Source organism: Halichoerus grypus, chromosome 6 (genome assembly GCF_964656455.1).
Source record: "Halichoerus grypus chromosome 6, mHalGry1.hap1.1, whole genome shotgun sequence".
In the NCBI taxonomy this organism is placed as follows: domain Eukaryota; kingdom Metazoa; phylum Chordata; class Mammalia; order Carnivora; family Phocidae; genus Halichoerus; species Halichoerus grypus.
The window spans coordinates 109,533,986-109,553,892 of NC_135717.1; the positions used below are offsets into that span (position 1 = coordinate 109,533,986).

General features: G+C 39.0%; 1 protein-coding gene across 3 annotated transcripts in view; it reads right to left on the minus strand.

Annotated features, from left to right (window-relative positions):
- GXYLT1 (glucoside xylosyltransferase 1) overlaps nt 1-11,236 on the minus strand; it is a 46,427-nt gene extending 35,191 nt beyond the window's left edge. Inside the window, exons 1-2 of one of the 3 annotated variants that reach the window (XM_036065590.2) lie at nt 10,946-11,236; nt 2,491-2,583 (exon numbers count right to left, since the gene is read on the minus strand). In XM_036065590.2, the coding sequence (XP_035921483.1) occupies nt 2,491-2,583; nt 10,946-11,166 (314 nt within the window). In that variant the 5' untranslated portion in view covers nt 11,167-11,236. The remainder of the gene's footprint in view (nt 1-2,490; nt 2,584-10,945) is intronic. The other 2 variants (XM_036065588.2, XM_036065589.2) reach the window with 2 other exon arrangements.
- Between the last annotated feature and the right edge of the window lie 8,671 nt (nt 11,237-19,907).

A 19,907-nucleotide genomic window follows, 5' to 3' on the forward strand; every position in this document is an offset into this window, starting at 1 on the left:
AAAGGTGACTTCACAGTAGGGGACGGGGGTTAGTCAGATAGCCAGTGCTGCTCAGGCAGGTTGAGGCGGGGAGGTCTTTTGTTGTTGTTTAAGGGTGTGAAGTAGGTATATACTCTTAAAAGAAGTCTTGCTGGTGAAGAGAAACAGAGTAAACAATGAATGCTTGAAGAAAAAAAGTTGAGTGCAAGCTGTTGCAGAAATTTTGTTTGGTTTTGTTTCAAGAACAGAAAAGACAGGAGAGGTGTGAGCATTTTGACAAGCTGCTGGGAGGCATTCGGTTGGTCAGGAAATGACTTCGTAAATGCAAATACAAATTACTAAAAGCCTATGCACATCAAAAGCAGTTTTTCTTTTTTATGTTATTTTATGTTCACTGTGTAAATTAATTGGGAGGAAATAATCCCCCAGATAAGCTTTGATCAAAATAAAAGTCACAAGGTATAAAGAATTCCAATTGGGAAAGCAGGGACAGGCCTGGGAAGAAAACAGTGCCAGCTAAGGGCCCACTGGGGCCTGGCAAAATGTGGACCTAAGGTTGGTAGTAACTGGGAATTTCAAAGAAGCTTTACCAGGTGGGCAGACAAGCTCTTAGAGTTATGCAAAACTGAGGTGCTACTTAAAGTTAATACTGCAATGCAGGGTGAGAACGATATGGCAATTGTATGGCATCCTGGCTTGTCTCCATGTTCAAACAGTAAATGTGAGGGATCCTAAGTTCTAAGTAAGGAACTAAGTTTGAGAGATTTTACAGAATGATTTGATACATATAACAAAACCATTACAGATACATACTACGGATTTAATATTACAAGTAGAGAGTGTAACAGAAAAGTTTAACTTTTAAAATCTCAAATTTAGGAAAGTAACTAGCACAAGGGTTTATACCATTATGTATCCATCCACATGTAATTCCTTCCAAGGAATACTTGGAAGCATTAGGAAAATAATGAGTTGGAGAAACCAAAACAAGAGAAATAATAAGCAGAGGCTCCAGGATTCAGACTAGATGAACTTCCCTGGGGTACTCTTGCACTCAGCAGTGGGGGAGAGAAGATTATTACTCATGCTGTAACTTACAAAAGGACGTGGGTTGTATAAATGAGGGTATACAGTTTTCAAGCTTACCCAGTCTTCAGAGTAAGTAGATTTATGCCACAAGGCTGGAGATAGCAAAGTGGTAGCTGTCAATACTCTATTCATTAGCAAACTTTTCTAAGAATGAAAAATATAGAGCTCCAATTCTCCAAATTTATGAACAAGCTGAAGGATAATATTCTTAGTTTTTAGAAGTTTGAATAATCTGATTTAACTGACTCGTATTAGAATTTCAATCACCCAATCTTTTCCATAGCAATGAGATATAATTAAAATAATGGATTTCAATGATTCCTTCCCGGTTGTTCATGGAATGTACAATGTATCAGGAATACAAGAACATAAAAATATATACTGTTAATATATATAAAGAATGTAATTCTTCCCACCTAAAATACTTTATCTCCTGTCCTTGAGCCTAATTTTCTCACGCAGTCACTCCCACCAGGAAGCCTTCCCCAATGCCTTAAGATGATCCCACCTGATGACTCACTTGTTTCTCCCATCATCACAGCTTTAACTTGTCACCCTCTATCTTTATCTCAGGTTTACTAGTGTGAAGCTCCTACAGAATGCAAGCCCCAAAAGGATGGAGCCACATTAACTAGACTCAGAGTCTGGTTCTAAGCACCTGGCACTGTGCCTAGCAAATAGAATGAGCAGAAAATTAATCATAAAGACAGTAAAAATAGGTGTCTCTCAAAGAAATTTTACTCTTAGGAAGGCATTTCAGGCTACTGCCTCAGTATCCCCTGCCACTAGGCCACGGAGACAGTCTGATAGCCCATTCCTATTAACACTGCTTTCACTGAAGGTGAGAGCAGAATCCAAGGCCTTCATTATCCAGAGCCATGCACAAAGCCAAACTACTGAGCAACATACAAGCTCAATAAAAAATGTCATATCAATACTTGCCCCTTCATTAAACACTTATTTTTATCCTCTCATTCCTCAACATTCAATTTCTCTGGTAATAACCAACATATCCTTCCTCAATTATCCCCATCCACCTACAAAATGTTTTTTCAGCAGCTTTAAAGTAGATAAATGCCATATATATGTTTGTAAATGTCAAGGGAAGTCTATCTTTATCACCTGTTTAATACTTTATCACCCAGTTACCTAAAATTATATCATAAATGCTCCTAAGAACAATAGTTAACCTTAATAACACCTAAAAACAAGTTAGAGCATTTATACATAGTATATACTACAAATTAGTTATAACTACAAAGTAGGATAAATAGAAAACCCAATCAGAAAATGAGTTATTTGCGTGTAAGAAAATATTAAATTACAGGAAAAGAAACATCTTTGTGTCCTATTAGTCAAAAATTTACTATGTACTATCTAATCTTACCTACACTGATCTACCAATTAAATTTAGGTGCCTACCTAAAAGCCGCTTCCCAAAAGCAGTTCATTCCACAAACATCAGAGGGCAGCATCCAATAGGGATTCCAGTAACACAGAGAGAAATCTTTACACCTAACAGAGTAAGACAGAAATAAAGAGTCCTATGTGAGTATTTAGGTTTAAAACTAACAAGGAATTTACTTAACATAATAACTTACTGTTCTATTTTACGGCAACAAAACTGCAAATCCAATTTTGCAAATTCAATATGGCTAAGGTAACTTGAGTTTTGGAAATTTCTCCCTTATTCAAGGTACCATTATTTTATTTTATTGATTTATTTATTTTTTAAGGTACCATTATTTTAAATAGGACTTTAAAACCGTTAGGCAGAATATAGTACAGACTGAAAAACCATTTCCTAGTCAGGAACTCTCCAAACATATTAAAATTCCCTCCTCAGATTACACAGAAAATATGGGAATACTTCTAAAATTTTCCTTTGTGTACTACACAGATCCCCCTAGAATAAAATCCATTTCAGCCAAACAAAACAGTTGCTTATCCTGGAGCAAATTTAAAATGCCACAAATGCTGACAGAAAAGGAAGAGAGGATCTTTGAAGGCTTTTAAAATAATCTTCAATCCAAGCTAGTTGTACGGTGTTTTAAACTGAAAAAAAAAAAAAAAAGCAAGCAAGCAAGCACGCTGATATCCATGGCTCAGTTTCATTATGTACATTATCTTCGTTTCGCTGTATTACACAAGCTAAAATGGAGGATTAAGTGTAGTCTTTCCTCTTAGATTGCAGGTCGGAGCTCAGTTCACAGCCGTTAACACCTCACCTTACAAAAAGTATGCTTTTCATTGTTACTACTTTTCAAAACAATAGTTTAGTTTGAAATTCACTGCAATGAGGCCTGGATACTAAAGCAAGGATGAAATCAGGGTGAGTCACTAAACTAGGTCACCTCATGTCCCCTCACCATGTAACTTTGTTTTCTCTTGCTATAAATTCAATTATATGTTACTGTTCTTACAGCAAAAGGTCTATGAAATTTCATATTTGCAAAGATTTCTGATCATACCTCTCACACATGCCAACAGTCTAGGGCAGAGGATCTCAAACCCAGGCTGCACAGCGAAATCACCCAGAGAGCCCCATAGGAGAACTATTAAATCAGAATCTCTGCGAACAGGGGGCGGCACAGATGGCACATTTTAAAATGGGTCCCAGGACCTGAGATCATGATACAAGAGCTGAAGGCAGATGCTTAACCAACTGAGCCACCCATGCACCAACAAATCTATCTTCTGTCTCTATAGATTTGCCTGTTACAAATACTTCACATAAATGAAATCATACAATATGTGGTCTCTCAAGTCTGACTTCCTTCAGTCTAACCCTTGAATACATTTTCAAAGTTCATCTACTGTAGTACACCTAAGTACCCTTCATTTCTTATCAGGACACTTCATTCCTTTTTACGACCAAATAATGGATGGATATACCACATTTTGTTTAGTTATTCATCAGTTGATAGACATTTGGGTTGTTTTCCACCTTTTGGCTATTATAATGCTGCTACGAACATTCATTTACAATTTCTCTCCAAATATGTTTTCAATTCTCTTGCATATATACCTACAAGTGAAATTGCTAGAAACTATAGCAATTAATGCAGATGAAATTGCAGGGAAAAAGTCAAGTTTTAGGTTTTCATAACCATAACTCAATGTCAAAACAGTTTTTTTTAGAAGGGATGTTTTTCTTTCTGTCCTTCTTTAATGGAAATGTAAAACATATGCACTAGTGAGTACACATACCACTATTTAAAAAAATCATAAAACACTGATGTGCTGCCGGCAAGAGGTGGCATCATTTAATGTTTCTTATTTCCCAAACTTACATTCTCTCACTTATGAAAAAATGGTTTTAAAGACTGAGTAGAAACTCATTACATACCAGTTAACTGTTATTACAGACAGACAGCAACTGTACTTATAGGCCAGAAAAAAATAAAGTTAAAAAATATTCGGAAAGTAAAGGCAGTTATCCAAGTTCTGGTTATTAGTTTAGTTTTTGCTTTTATTCCTTAAAACTGTTGGAGGGGCAACTGGGTGGCTCAGTCAGTTAAGCATCTGCCTTTAGCTCAGGCCATGATATCCAAGCCCTGGGATGGAGCCCCGCATCGGGTTCCCTGGGGCTCCCTGCGCAGCCGGGAGTCTGCTGCTCCCTCTCCCTCTGCCCCTCCCCACCACTCCACTCCCAACTCCCACCCGACCCTGGCTCATGCTCCCTCTCTCTCTCAAATAAATAAATAAAATCTTTAAAAAAAAAAAAAAAGAAAAAAAACTATTGGAAATGAAATATTAAAAATATACTACTACATTCAAAGAGGTAATTCTATCAAATAATTTTAATGGGGCAAAACTGTAAGTTGAGCTTAGTGGGTATGTCTTCAGTAAACAGTGACATCCAAAAATCAATGAAGTCCATAAATGCAAATCTTCTTCGCTGTGGAATAAATTGAAATAAAACTTTACTATGACTCATCCTCAAATTTCATATGGCATAATGTTTCTAGTTCTAGGTGGCTTGTCTACAAAGTGATCAAGGGGTAGCACAAGGGATCTTATGGTGATAACACAGTTGTGTTTGTGGAGGTGGTTGCACGAATTTACGTATGTGATAAAACTGCATGACACATACGAAAGCATGTAAAACTGGGATATCTGAATACAGTCTATGTGCTGTACAATGTCAATTTCTGGGGTTTTAATATTGCACTATATTGATATATATTCCAGTTGTATTGATATATATTCCAATATTGTACTATGCTCATATAAAATCCTACTATTGGAGGAAACAGTGAATGATACAAGGGTGTCTCTGAAACTTCCTGTGAATTTATATTTATTTTAAAAGTTAAAAAAATTATCAGAAACAAAATTCCCCAAAATTTCAGTACTTGAAGAACTGAGATACTTCATGCTCAGGATTAAGCAGAGCATTTAACTATATAAACTCTCCACAATAACAGTTCTCAAACTTGAAGTTTACTTAAATCTGGTAACAGAAAGTCTTTTGTACTTTTAAATTAACCTGGAAAATGTACTTTTCATCTCAAAACATCTACTACAGTCATGAGGCTTTAGTGAAAACCATGCACAACTTACAGTCAGGGATAAGTTTAGGCATATCCCGCAAAAGAATGTGGAAGTCTGAATGAAGTGCTGCGAGCCACCGTGCAACCTCAAGGCACAGATACCTACACTGTGACTATGGCAAGAAAAACAGACGCTCTCAACCACATTAAAGGAGACCATTCCCATGATACTGACAAATCAGCCTTACTTGAAGATCAGTACCTGGGTCATTTATTTTCAACTAAAAACTGTCTCCAGACAGCTTAATTTCTAGCTCTGCCAGGTCTTCATTTCTTATTCTTAAACCTCTAATTTCATTAATACTTAGGGCAAAAACGACTGCTTATATACAAAAGGTAACGAACAATTATCTATTTCAAAACTAAGCATCACATCGTACCCAACTCCCTCCTCCAGGAAAAAGAAAAAAAGAAACCGTATTAAAGATTTAAATGTTAAAAAAAAGTGGGGGGGGGGAACCCTCCGGTAGAAAGTTTTCCTATGCATGACAAAGATAAAAATGGTAAAGGAAAAAACTGCCAATCTGAATACATTAAAAGTTTAAATTTCATATGGTATACACACAGGTAAGTTAATACGTGGGGGCAAGTATTTTCAACAGGTATGGCACAGATAATAACTTTAATGTGTTAAAAGAGGATTTCTAAGGGGCGCCTGGGTGGCTCAGTCGGTTAAGCATCTGCCTTCGGCTCAGGTCATGATCCCAGGGTCCTGGGATCCAGCCCCTCATCCGGCTCCCTGCTCTGCGGGAAGCCTGCTTCTCCCTCTCCCTCTGCCCCTGCTTGTGTTCTCTCTCTCGCTGTGTCTCTCTCTGTCAAATAAATAAATAAAATCTTTAAAAAAATAAATAAATAAAAGAGGATTTCCAAATCAAAACTACACATTCCTTTTTTATTAGCCTAATCAGTTTCCCCTCCAACAACATAGAACAAAATAATTTTAATTAAGTAATTACTAGTCAGATTTGTGCTAAGCACTTTACAACCATGTGAAGTATGATCCTCAATGAACTAAAATACAAGTGCAGGGTATTGATTTTACATAAGATGTCTTTGCATAAACAAAGCAGAAATGAAGGTGGCTTTAGTAAGTAATTTGTTTCATTATTCACTGCCTGAACTTCTCTCTTCAAAAATGACTTCAGGAAAGAGGGAAAGAAATTTCTCTACTAAAAACAGTAGTGTGAAAAGAGTGGTCAAACCTTTCTCAGCTACATTAGTGGTTCTCAATCTTTGGTTGTGTAACAATAACCTGGGGCACATATCTAAAATATAGATTCCCAGACCCCACTAATAAGCACCTGGTTTAAGCAGGTGTGGACTGGGGGACTAAGGACAGGATTTTTCCCAGAGGGCAGAAATTGAAAAAAAAAAAATTTTTTTTTTAAATTAAAATTTAAATGACTGAGGGGCCCCTGGGTGGCTCAGTCAGTTAAGCACCAGACTCTAGGATTCAGCTTGGGTCCTGATTTCAATGAGATCGAGCCCTGCGTCCCGGGATCTGCACAAGAGGGGAGTCTGCTTGCATATTCTCTCTGCCCTTTCCCCCAATTGTATGCTCACTCTCTGTCCCAAATAAATAAATAAATCATTTTTTTAAAGATTTTTTGAGAGAGAAGCACAAGCAGGGGGAGGGGCAGAGGGAGAGAGAATCCTCGAGCAGACTCCCCAGATTGCCTGCTGAGTGAGGAGCCCAACGCAGGGCTCGATCCCAGGGCCCTGGGATCACTACCTGAACTGAAGGTAGATGCTTAACTGGCTGAGCCACCCAGGTACCCTAAATAAGTAAATCTTAAAATTTTTTTTAATTTAAATGATTGAAACCATCACCGTATTAGCTACAGTTTTACTGTGCTAGACACCATATTCAGTCATCACTCAAGCTACTTCATTTCAATTCTCACACACAACCCAATATCATACTCTTACCTCTAATCTAACTTTTGAGGAAATGTATTCAAGGTTCACACAGCCAAACATATGTTAAAGCTGAAGTCTGTGTCTCCAAAGCCCTAAAGATGCTCAGTACATCCTACTAGTGTTCACAAGATCCAGGAGAAATGAGAACTCAATGGCCTCACCAGTGAGGTGACCTGACACAACAAACAGCATGGTGGGTCCAGAAATGGTTATCACTCAAAAGCTTAGTAGTTTCTTGATTCCCCACTTCACTCCACCATACAGCTACAACAGGACAAAATCTTGATAATCACCATCAAGACTCATTAGTGAAATGTGAGAATTCATTCTGAGTAGCTAAAGTCACAAAATAGTCTAACTCCTTCTACAGAAGTCCTGTATTTATATTGAATAACTTAGTAACAGTCTGTCCACCTCAAGCAGCTTAAGAGAGTTTCTCTATGTGGAAGAGCCACTGCCTAGCCAGCATTCCCCTCTTCACGACACCACTCATCTAATGATGTTATGTTATTCTGTCCAATCATGTTATCCTGTCCACCACAAGGATGTGCAAGTAACACAGAGCCACAGAATCAGAGGTCACCATTCTTGACAACACTGATGGACATGTGATGCAAACAAGTCCAATGAGAGCCTTCTCCTAGAAATTTTTGAGATAAAAGAAGAAACACTGCAAAGATCCCAAGAACAAAGCCTGTCTACAGTGGAAGAGAGTAAGAGAGTCCTAGTCCTTAGGGTCCCTGGAGCTGCCCGGGGAATTTTCCTTTCAATTTTGCTCCTGCCAGCAACCCATATAAGCCTATAAATATGTTTTGCTTAAGTTAGCTGTAATGGATTTTAATCACTGACAACTAAGGATTCTATTTACAAATTAACTAAGGTTAAGTATTACCTACATTTTACAGGTGAGAAAACTGAAGTAGAGAGGTGGTCAAGGTTTCACAGCAGAGACAGGAAGAGAACAGGTTTGTCTGACTCTAAGACCTGTGCATTTTCTAAATACCAAAATATAATGGATTCAAACAAGATACACTAATTAATAGATTTCACTGAAAAATTGTTCCTATCATTTTAGAAATTTTACTTTGAGAACTCGGAAGGATCTTTCCAAGTAATTTATTGTCATGGAATTCCATGCAACAAACACTTTCTATAAGATTTGACAATAAAACATACTGGGTATAACCTAGATTCCATATTTTAAATGAATGAGAGAAATAATAGTTAAAGTTTTTCAGGTAAGACTGCTTCAAAAAAGAATGCAATGATAATCTAGTCCTACCAAAAAAAGGAAGACGTTGCTTGCCTTATACACCTTTTTCCACTGATGAAACACTATGTAGACTAGATTCTCATCAAAGAAGCTTCACAGAAAGAGCCCTAAAGAATCAAAAGACACAATCCTGGTCCAATTACTGATGCCTTCTGGACCCTGGTCAAATGATTTATACATAGGAAGAGAGGTTAAAGATAGGTATCTACTCCATATCCTGTGGTAGCCAAAAAAGTTGACCAAACTCTATGAGAAATCTTTAAAAATGTTTTAAGTAATATCTAAAATTAAGACTCCTGATGTCTTAAGAATTCTCCTGATCTTATCAAACTGTAGAGTAAAAATGTAACAACTAACTTTTTCATGTTGTTGCTCTGCCCGAAGTTATTATACAAGCACATGCAGTGAATTGTACTTCACATTTTTACCAAGACTAAAACACTTTTAGTTTAAAGTTAGAGTTATGCCTCATTTAAAATGAGAAGTTATGCTGCTCAGAGGACCTGTAAATATACAGCTTTTTAGTTGACCTGGACACATCAAACTTAAAATTTCAGTAATAGCTCTATAAAACATTTATTAAAATGAAGTGCTGGGGCACCTGGCTGGCTCAGTCAGCAGACACACGACTCTTGATTTTGGGGTTGTGAGTTCCAGCTCCACGTTGGACACAGAGATTACTTAAAAAAAAAAAAAAAATCTTAAAAGACACTGAGGTGCTTATTCTAAATAATTTTGTTCAAATCAGCTAGCCAAGCAAATACAATTTACAAAAATCTGTCACAAAATAAAGTATAAGTATCTGAGACAAAGCACTAAAAATGAATGTCACGCTACGAAACTGAAATCTAATACTAATCATAGTCCAATTTCATCCAATGTTTTAAAATGTTGCTTCCTTCCGATTCTACCCACTACAAAAATAATTTTCTTCTCCATAATTTTAAATGCTTCACAATCACAGCTTTTCTTGAGCCTCATTATTCAAGAGCTCATTCAGGTCTTCAGTCACCGCCTCTCCCAGGGCAGATAAGAGTTGACAAACCTGACTGGAAGTGGTTCTGCTTTTACGAATACAGTCAGGGAATCGCCTGACTGTAATCAAATCCGGGGGTAAAAACATGACAGCCCAGCTTTCCCATGCTGCTCCTATGCCCAAACGTCCTCCCCCTTTCATTGTGAAAACGACCATCAACTCTCAGAATGTTGAAGAGCCTGCAGCTGACCTGCCCTCCCTCCTGTTACCAACCCCGTACTTACTGATACCAAAGCCGACTTTGCCTCTTACTAAGGGAGCACTCCGAGTCATTCCCAGGGAGGTGCCCACAAATAAAGGAGCTTATTTTTCAAGGAAGTGGAAAGGCTCTGATTTTGTTAAGCATTCATAATGCGCCGCATTCTTTTTAAAATCTCTGGCAGTGATTTGTGTAAATCCACGTTAAGTCATTATGTTACTTTTTAAACACCGAATTTTAAGAAAGATATCCCATCCCACAAAACACGTGAGCATGTTAAGTATCCCTCACTTTTCTTAACTTGCTGTAACTTTCAGAACAGACCGATGTTTCCTAAAGAAAAATTCAAAATACGCATAAAAGCTCTGTCCAGATTTAACAGACTAATAATGAAAATTCAAGCGTTAACACACAAAAAATAGATGCCCCATTCAGGAGAGGGAAAAAAATTGAACTAGGGCGCCAGCCTGATGTTTAAATATCTCAACTTGAACTCCATGGAAACAAGAGGGAATTCCCACTAGCCAGACAGCAAGAAAGCTTTTGTGGGGCACCTTTTACTTTCACTGAATTCTGTCAGGAAAAAAAACAAACTCAATTAAAAGTTGAAAATTAATTTCTATCCGCTTTAAAGAGCGCATAAGGAATGCGTCAGAAGACAAACACAAAGAGCATGGGGTGCTCTCCGGCTAGGCTCACGCGCGGATGGAGGGGGAAGGAGGGAAATGAGAGAAGGGGTCAGAGACCGCGGCAAAGAAGCGGGAGGCGCGGGCCCGGCGGCGGGAGGCGCGGGGCGGACCGGCGAGCAGCCCAGCCCAGGCCGAGCCCCGCGCCCCCGCGACCGCCGCGCCCCTCTCCCCGGCCCCGGTGCCCTGACAGGGAACGGCCCGTACCTGTCTGACGGGCCGGGATGCGCTGCGGGGCCCACGCTGCCCACCCCTCCTGCGCCGCCGCGTCCGCCACCCGCGAGCCAGGAAGCCGCCGCGGCCTGCGGCTTCCCGCCACCGCCGCCCGCTCCTTCCTCCAAGGACACGGCGAGCTGGCTGAAGGCGTAGAGGAGCGAGCAGAAGCCGCAGGCCAGGCACAGCACCACGATGCGCAAATAACGCCGCATCGCCCCGGCCCCGCGCCCCAGCCGCCGCCGCCGCCACCGCCGCTGCACCGCGCCCGCCCGGCGAACTGGAGCGTAGGGAGCCGCACAGCGCAGCCGCGGCCGCAACAAGTTCCTCCTCCGCCGCGGCCTCGAGCCCGCCCCTCCTTCCTCCTCTCCCTCCCTCCCTCCTCTCCTCCCTCCGCCCCCTCCCTCCTCTCCTCCCTCCCTCCCTCCTCGCCTCGCCTCGCCCCGCCCAACGGCCTTCGCCCGCGAGCCGACTACCCTGCCCGGGGCCCTGACACCGCCTCCGCCGCCGGGCCCCTCCCCGGAGTGCGGGTAGCTGCCGGACGCGCAGGCGCAGTGAGCGCGAGAGAACTGGGCGCGCGGGGGGTCGGAGGGGAACGCCCAAGGAACTCGGAGCGGGTAACTCCCCGTGGCTCCGCACTGCAGAGGAGGGGTGTGGTGAAATGAACTGGGCGTTGGAGACAGCTGACCCAAATTCAAATTATGGTTCTTCCACATGGTAGTTTGTGACGTTGAGCAACCTAAATTCTCTGAGCATGTTTCTTCATCTCTAAAAGGGAGATAATATCCTCATCATAGGGTGGTTGAAAGATTAAATTGCTTAACGCACGAAAAACGCCTTGCACTTGGAAGGCATTTGATTAGGCCAGTTTTCAGTTCCATCCTCCTCAGCAGGGGCTTCCCCAGCCTCTAAGTTTCTGTAATACTGTGTGAGCCATTTTCATCCAGATACTTAATTACCTCGTAATGCTGTTGAGTATGCATATCTTGCCTCCGAACGAGCTTGTTAAGGGCATGTTCAGCTGAGGTCCTCCCTATTACATCTTTTTGACCTCCTTTACAACTCATCATTTGCATGTCCATAACAATAATATTCTCCCTAAAGGGTTTTCTCTTTAGCTTTCCATTTCTTCTCCCTCTTCATCAGCCGTATTTCCATTCCATTCATTTATTGAACATTTATAAAGCACCACTATGTGCCAAGCACTATGTGAGTACTTTGGGGTATAAAGACACCTAGTTGGGCATGGGGTGGGACAGTAAATAAGTACATAAATAAATGGAACTTATAAATAAGTGTAAATAAGTAAATGAAGGACAATAAGTAAATAAGTGGGACTTGTAAATAAGTGCAATACCACGATACAGACATTAGGATAGAAGCCTGTAAAGGTGTGGGCAAACACAAAAAGGAGTGATCAGTTCTACTGAGGGCATGGTCAAGAGACACTTGGTAGTAAAAGAGGCACAGAGTCTTCGGTGGGGTAAGGGAAGGAATTGCAGGCTGAGGGATCAATGAAACAGATTCTTGTGTTTGGGGAACTGTAAGAAGTTTGATACCACCAGCTAAGTGAATGCAAGGGAGGGTATGATGAGTGATAAGACTAGAAGTCTTAGACAGATATCTGAGTGCCTTGTTTAGTATACCAAGGAGTTTGAACTTAATCTAGCAGACAGTGGTGACCATTGAAGGGTTTAAATTAGGAAGTAACATGATCACATTTGCCTTTTAGAGAGCAGGTTCTGGGCCCACTGTGGAGACTGAGACAAAGATTAAGATTGGAACCAGAAAGCAGTTACAGTGCCACAAAGGGAAAGAAGGCTTTAAACACACACACACACACACACACACACACACACACACACACTTCATGAAGAAAAACCATGCTGTTAAACTGTTCAAATTGCATTTGGAGCTTTTTTTTTTTTTTTAAGATTTCATTTATTTATTTGAGAGAGAGTGAGAGAACACAAGCAGGGGGAGCTACAGAGGGAGAGGGAGAAGCAGGCTCCCCGCTGAGCAGGGATTGATGCAGGGCTCCATCCCAGGACCCCGAGATCATGACCCGAACAGAGGGCAGACGCCCAACCCACTGAGCCACCCAGGCGCCCTGCATTTGGAGCTTTGAAGAGATTGGCCATGAGAAACAAAGTGGGGAAATGCTTTGTAATTTAGCAGTAGTTCTCCATTTGGAATCCCTACACCAAAAACTGCTGGCTCTTGTGACCATGGGAAAGTTACTAAATAAATTTAAGCCTCAGTTTCTTCTATAAGGATTAAATTTCTTGACTTACCAGACAAAAAAATGAAAAGTAGCATGCTATCAATATGTGTAAGTATAATGAAAACATACACTTATTCATTCAATAAACATTTATTAAATATATTCTACATGCCAGACAAGGGGCTTGAGTGTACTGCCCTCAAGGGGAAGACAGGCAAGTAAAAATAACGACAATATTAAATTAATCCTTCTACTACACCTTACAATTCTTAAGAGAAATAAAGATAAACTTAACGAGGTACAAAGATGGATCGCAGAAGCATTTATAAGAATGGAAAATAGATTTTGAGAGAGAAAAATAAAGGATATGGTACCAAGAAACTGGAGTAAGAGCTAGTACTCAAATAGATCAAAGATGTTTAAAGAGATGCCTACCACAATTGTTCTCTATTTCAACAAAGAAACTAAATGTAGTAAAAACAAAGAATAATTTAATGCTCCACAGGTTGTTAAAATACTGGAATGGCAGTTTTCATTCTGCAACAATTTATGGGATGAGCACATCCAGAAGAATAATGATTCATTTACTTGACATGAGGGTTCTAGACCATATCACATCCCTTTAGGTTCCTTTTAATCCTGTAATTAAAAAGAAAATTCTGTTGAAAAAGTATATAAGGCATTCCAAAATTAGAAATGATTTTTGTATTACCCACAGTGTTAACTGATTATCTTGGAGTATAAGGAGCCATGTACATGCCCTTATGATCATTTCCAGGATTCACACATTTTTATATTCTTCTTTTATACATACCTTTTTTAAAGTTTTATATATTTAAGTAATCTCTGCACCCAACATGGGGCTCAAACTCATGACCCCGAGATTAAGAGTCAGATGCTCTTCTGACTGAGCCAGCCAGGTGCCCCTGAACATTTTTATATTCTTAAAATTAATTTTAAATTATTGAAAATGATTTAAATATTTTTGATATCATAATAGGTACTTCTTTCATTTACTGTGTGTATATATGTACTCCTTTTTTTTTTTTTTTTAAGATTTTATTTATTTGACAGAGATAGACACAGCGAGAGAGGGAACACAAGCAGGGGGAGTGGGAGAGGGAGAGGCAGGCTTCCCGCCGAGCAGGGAACCGGATGCAGGGATCTATCCCAGGAGCCCGGGATCATGACCTGAGCTGAAGGCAGATGCTTAACGACTGAGCCACCCAGGCGCCCCTATGTATGTACTCTTAAGTCTGCTTTTTCATCTCTAGACCACCCTCGTAATTCTCTAGCGACAGACTGGCTATATACAAATTTTTAATCAATGTTGATCTTCCCTTCATTCTGTCAAAAAGGTTAATCTAGGTGGACAAAAAGAAATTTAAAAGAAGCAATATTTGTTCTTAAATTATAGAGATAGAGACTTCCTCCATGATCTAGAAAACGCTAAGATTCAGGAAAATCCAAATTTCAAGAATCTTTTATTCAAAAGATTAATCTTGATTATTTTTATAGCTCCTGGTACATTTTGAATATATAACAGACATTCCATTACTGTTTTTATTTTTTTCATAAATCTTCTCTAAGTCACTCTATAACAAATTTAGGGTCTGCTCAGCATTTCCTTCCTACTTCCGTTTACCTTTTAGGACTTCTTTTAAAAAAAAAAGAAGAAATCCTCTGGGGGAAAAGATAAATTCTTTATCTTTTCAGAGTAAAGTTCAAAATTTTTTAATAAACTTCACTTTATAAAGGTCTATGCATAATCTGATTCAATCCTTGTAACACATATATGAAGTAGATGTTATTTTCTTTTAAAAAACAAGGAACCTGAATCTCAGAGGTTTGTTAACCCCATCACTAATTATGACGATCCATAATTTGAATGGAAATCTTTGAGGATCCAACACATTTTTCTTCCATTTTACCATACTACCTCTGAACAAATAAATGCTAAACTGAGTGATGCAAATTAAAAGTAAAAGCAAAAAGGAGAAAAAAAAAACTATGTTACGTGAAAACCTCTTAGACTGGTCTTGGGATTAAAACAAAATTTACAATCAGAGAAATACAAGAATAGTTGCAGAGCACAGAGAATCAGAAATTCAGACTAAAAGTGAAAACCATTCTCTCTTCTGGTTGGCTTCTAGTGAAATCTCTTCATTTCCCACAGTCCATTTCCTAGAAACCTTGTTGGACTGGAGAAAGAAGTTGGAAAAGAATACTGTCGGTTTGGGGGCACTGGGTGGCTCAGTCATTAAGCATCTGCCTTCGGTTCAGGTCATGATCCCAGGGTCCTGGGATAGAGGCCTGCGTTGGGCTCCCTGCTCCACGGGAAGCCTGCTTCTCCCTCTCCCACCCCCCCCCCCCCGGCTTGTGTTCCCTCTCTCGCCGTGTCTCTGTCAAATAAATAAATAACATTTTAAAAAAAAAAAAAGAATACTGTCAGTTTGAACAAAAAGTATTTCAGTTTAGGTGTTCATTCAGACCAGTAAATGTGGGGAAAAAGTAGAGTCAGGGATAGGATGAAAGAGAAAACGATTCTCTTCATTCTCAAAAAACTCAGCTGTAGGCCACATGATTTGAAAAAGTGGCAGTATAAGACCAAAGAATGGGGACACCTTAGCTTCTATATGATCCCCAAATTTAGCTGGCCTTTCCATCCACAAGGAAGGGAGAGTACGGAGAGGGTGGAGTAGGGAGGGGAATAAGGAATATCTTATGGACCATCCCTGTACTTATCCCCCATTCAGTCTTCAGGAACCCTCCATTCCCATTAATACAATAGATTTTAATCTTTTTTTTTTTTTTTTTATAAAATACTGTCAGTAAAAGCTAGATCTGCAGGGAAATTGAGTCATGAGGAAAATTAGAATTAAAACACACATACACAAGTTCTCTAAAACCTGCCATCAATCGAGGTCATGATTACAAGAGTAAGTAACAGATCTTTTGCCTGACCCAGGTCCCGAAAGGCTGAAGGCTGAAAATAATTAAGAATTCTGATACCATCACACTTCAGAAATCCAGTTCTCAGTTCAAAAATAAAATCAGAATTCTTATTGTTACCCATATTCCTTTCTATAAAAAAATTACATCACTAGACAACCCTATGTTATGTTTGGTTTCTTTTTACTTTTCTATATTTTTAATAAAGTAAAAAAAAAAGATTTTTTCCTCTGAGTTAAACTGTTCTTTATTTATCTTATCCTGTACTGGAAACATAGGCTTTCTTATCTTCTTTTATTAAAGAACTACCTGTTGGGCCAAGATCATTTTGCTCTTTTGAGAACTCAGCCTACTTTCCTTTTTTAAAAATGCTTTCACTGCCATTTTGTCCCTTAGGAGTCTTCTCCCAAACTGGTTTTACACAGTATCCCAATCTCAATTTTGCTGACTCTAAAAGTAAACACAGGCTCATTTTGTTGTTGCTATTACTATAAATTAAGAGGATAGTGAAAATAATACACATGAAAAACTCTAAATTAATTAGTCTTGGTACCCAGCTTAGTTTCTGAATTCTCTTGCTGGAAGAGTTAATGGAAATATGAAGATGAGTGGTAGCTTTCATCCAAACTCCCTACTTCCAGGTAGGCCAGCAGATCTAAACCTAGACATAAGCTCAAGACCTGCCACTTAGGAATTCCAGTTAGGGAGGCACCCATTTCACTAGAACCTTGTCCCAAAAAGTTCTCATTGGGGCTTAGCCTCACACATTGCAATGAAGAAATTTTCTAACTTTTTAAAAAAGTTAGTATTACAAAAGTTTTATAATATTTTATAATACTATACTTTATAATACTAAAATAGTATTACTAAATAGTATTACTGTTTAGTCTTACAGAAGAGATTTGAGGAACTTTATAAGAACACAAGCAAAAACATTAAGATCAGAATCTAGAAAAAATACAGATCAAGAATAAGAATATAGACATGGCAGGCGATTAAGTCCTACATAATTATTAAAAGTAAGCCTAATTTTATTATTTTTTTTTTTTTAAGATTTTATTTATTTGACAGAGAGAGACACAGCAAGAGAGGGAACACAAGCAGGGGAGTGGGAGAAGGAGAAGCAGGCTTCCCGCGGAGCAGGGAGCCTGATGCGGGGCTCGATCCCAGGACCCTGGGATCATGACCTGAGCTGAAGGCAGACGCTTAATGACTGAGCCGCCCAGCCGCCCCAAAAGTAAGCCTAATTTTAATCTGAGATTTCTCTCAGAAACAGAGGGCAATCAATATATTATCTGCATTGTCTGTAAGAAAAAGGCAAATTTTCTCATGTGAATTAAAGCTTTTCCTGAAATAGGTCTGAATAAAATTTCTCATTGGATTCTGGGTAATGTTTCTTCATTATCTTCACAAAAAGGAATAGCAGACCTCATTCAGCTGATTATTGATTTTTAAAAATTAGTATAGAAAAAAATCTCACGTGGCTTAAAGTCTTAAACTTTGAAAATTCAAGCAGGAGTAATGAAATGAGAGCTAGTAAAACTACTACTGACACCGAACATTATCAGCTGCAACTATCAAGATGAGATCCTAACATTTTCAGTGTGGACTTGCAGTGGATACTTAGTCCAAGCTGAGTTTCCTAGAAAAAAAGGGGGTGGGGGGTTTGACACACACTCCCTCTGCTACTTCTGTTATCTTACACGTTTTTATTGTTGCAGTGAGATGGCATTGTAATTACTTATTTACAGGTCTCTCCTCGTAACATGTGAGCTCCAACCCCTAGCTCAGTGTCAAGCACACAAAATATACTCAATAAATGTTCACTGAATTGAGTACTGATATAAAGACAATCTAGATCAGGAAAATACTGAAAGTGTAACAATAGTAAAATAGCTACTACTGTCTACAACTCCTACTGAAGAAAACACACAGAAAACAGACACACACACAATGATTCAGAACATGAAACATGTCCCAGAGCACTGAAACTTCTCAAGAGTTCTACTTGATTTTTCCATAGAAGTACCTAGTCTTATTATGGCATTTCATATACTCCAGAACTGGCCCCTTCCATAAAGACAGGCATATCTACACTGGCTAAATACAAAGGCCACATTAAAAACACTTAAATTATCTAGGAGAGCGGGGATCTGCATTCAGGAAAGTAGTGTTCGTATAATTCAAGGTAAAACTTCTCTATGACAGCTTCTTAAAATGAACTGGTTTTGAAGAAAATTGTTCTGAAGTTATTATACATATTGCTGCCCTAGTAAACACAGCCAAAACTTTGATGACAGAGTCATTAGGAGAGGATGTATCACAGCACGATTTTTAAACCTTCTCAGAGACAGACATACTACAATTTGTTCTCTGCCTTTCTAGTGATTCTTCTCTACGATCATCCAGATTGTGTTCCAATGCCCCATTTTCTAATTTCTGCTATCTTTGTTTTTTCTCCTACCCCATCCCTCATTTTTTTCCCCATTCCTAGCCTTCCTTGCCTTTGATATTATTGGGGCTTATTTTCTATCACCCTCATTAGCCAGTGAGGGCATTCTTTTCCTTCTGCTTTCACAAAATGATCAGTCAAATCCTGTATTCGGTAACCTTCAGTGTCTCTTGATTCTGATCACTGACTTTTCTGCACTTCAATTTTTCTATGTTCATCTTCCACACAACTGAAGGTGCCTGTGGTTGAAGGGCGGGGGGGGGGGGGTGGGAGCTGGGCAGTGCCAATAAGTCAAAATATAATTTTATGCTTATCCTTTTCCTTATATACTCCCTTTTCTATTTTTACTTAATGTTCGTAGTATAGAAATTCCTATCGATGGTCCAGTTCCAGAAGAGATAATGTGCAGATCAAGAAAATAAGTAAAATAAGGGCCTCAGTGGAAACTAAAACTTCTAGACCATTTAGCATTAATGCATAAACATGCAGAAACTACATTCTTTTTAGGCAATAAGGATTTTTGTCTAAAAGAAAGGTAATATGCTATCAACTTAGAAAAGCTGAGATTCTCTTCCTTTTTTAATGTTTTCACTTTGTCTACTATCACTATAATTTTAGGAAAGCATTTAACAAAAATAAAACCTTTAAGTCAACTATTTCTACTGTGTAATACAAAAGGTTTTAAGAATATGTATTCTGGTATGCCTCAAATTATATCTTTGCTCTTAATTGTATCAAAATAAGGTAATAAACTCTGAAAAACATTCAAATTCTCTTTTTGTATGAAATTTGGTTAAAAGAACCCACTGCTAAAACCACAGTGTAAATTGATGAAACAGAACTACAAATGTACCCTAAGCCCAGGCTCTGAATCTTTTTGCATATTTTAACATTAGGTGTATTTATGCAATTTGGGTCTGTTTCCTGGTTTGGAAGTGTATTTGAGGTAGGGTGAAATGAAAGCAAGTGAATTGTGATTAATGACAGGAAAACAAAATTTCAAACCAGCCGACTCAGTTCATTTGTCCTGTCTCATAGTGCATACCGTTAGGTTCTTTAATTACAGAAAGCTGGCTGGTCTGGGATCAGAGCAAACATCTGATGTAGAAAATTCAGTGTATCCTACAGAACACAATTTGTTTTGGTCATCCGAGAGGGTGTGGAAACGATTTTTGTTACAAAGAGTATTTTCGTAATGGGATTTTACCTATAAAGATAGTAAAGGCTCATTTACTGAGCAGCCAGTGTGTGCCGTGTAGTTGTTAAGAATTTTATGTGGATTGACATTTAATCCTCCGAACAACCCGATGAGTTAGATTTGATTACCA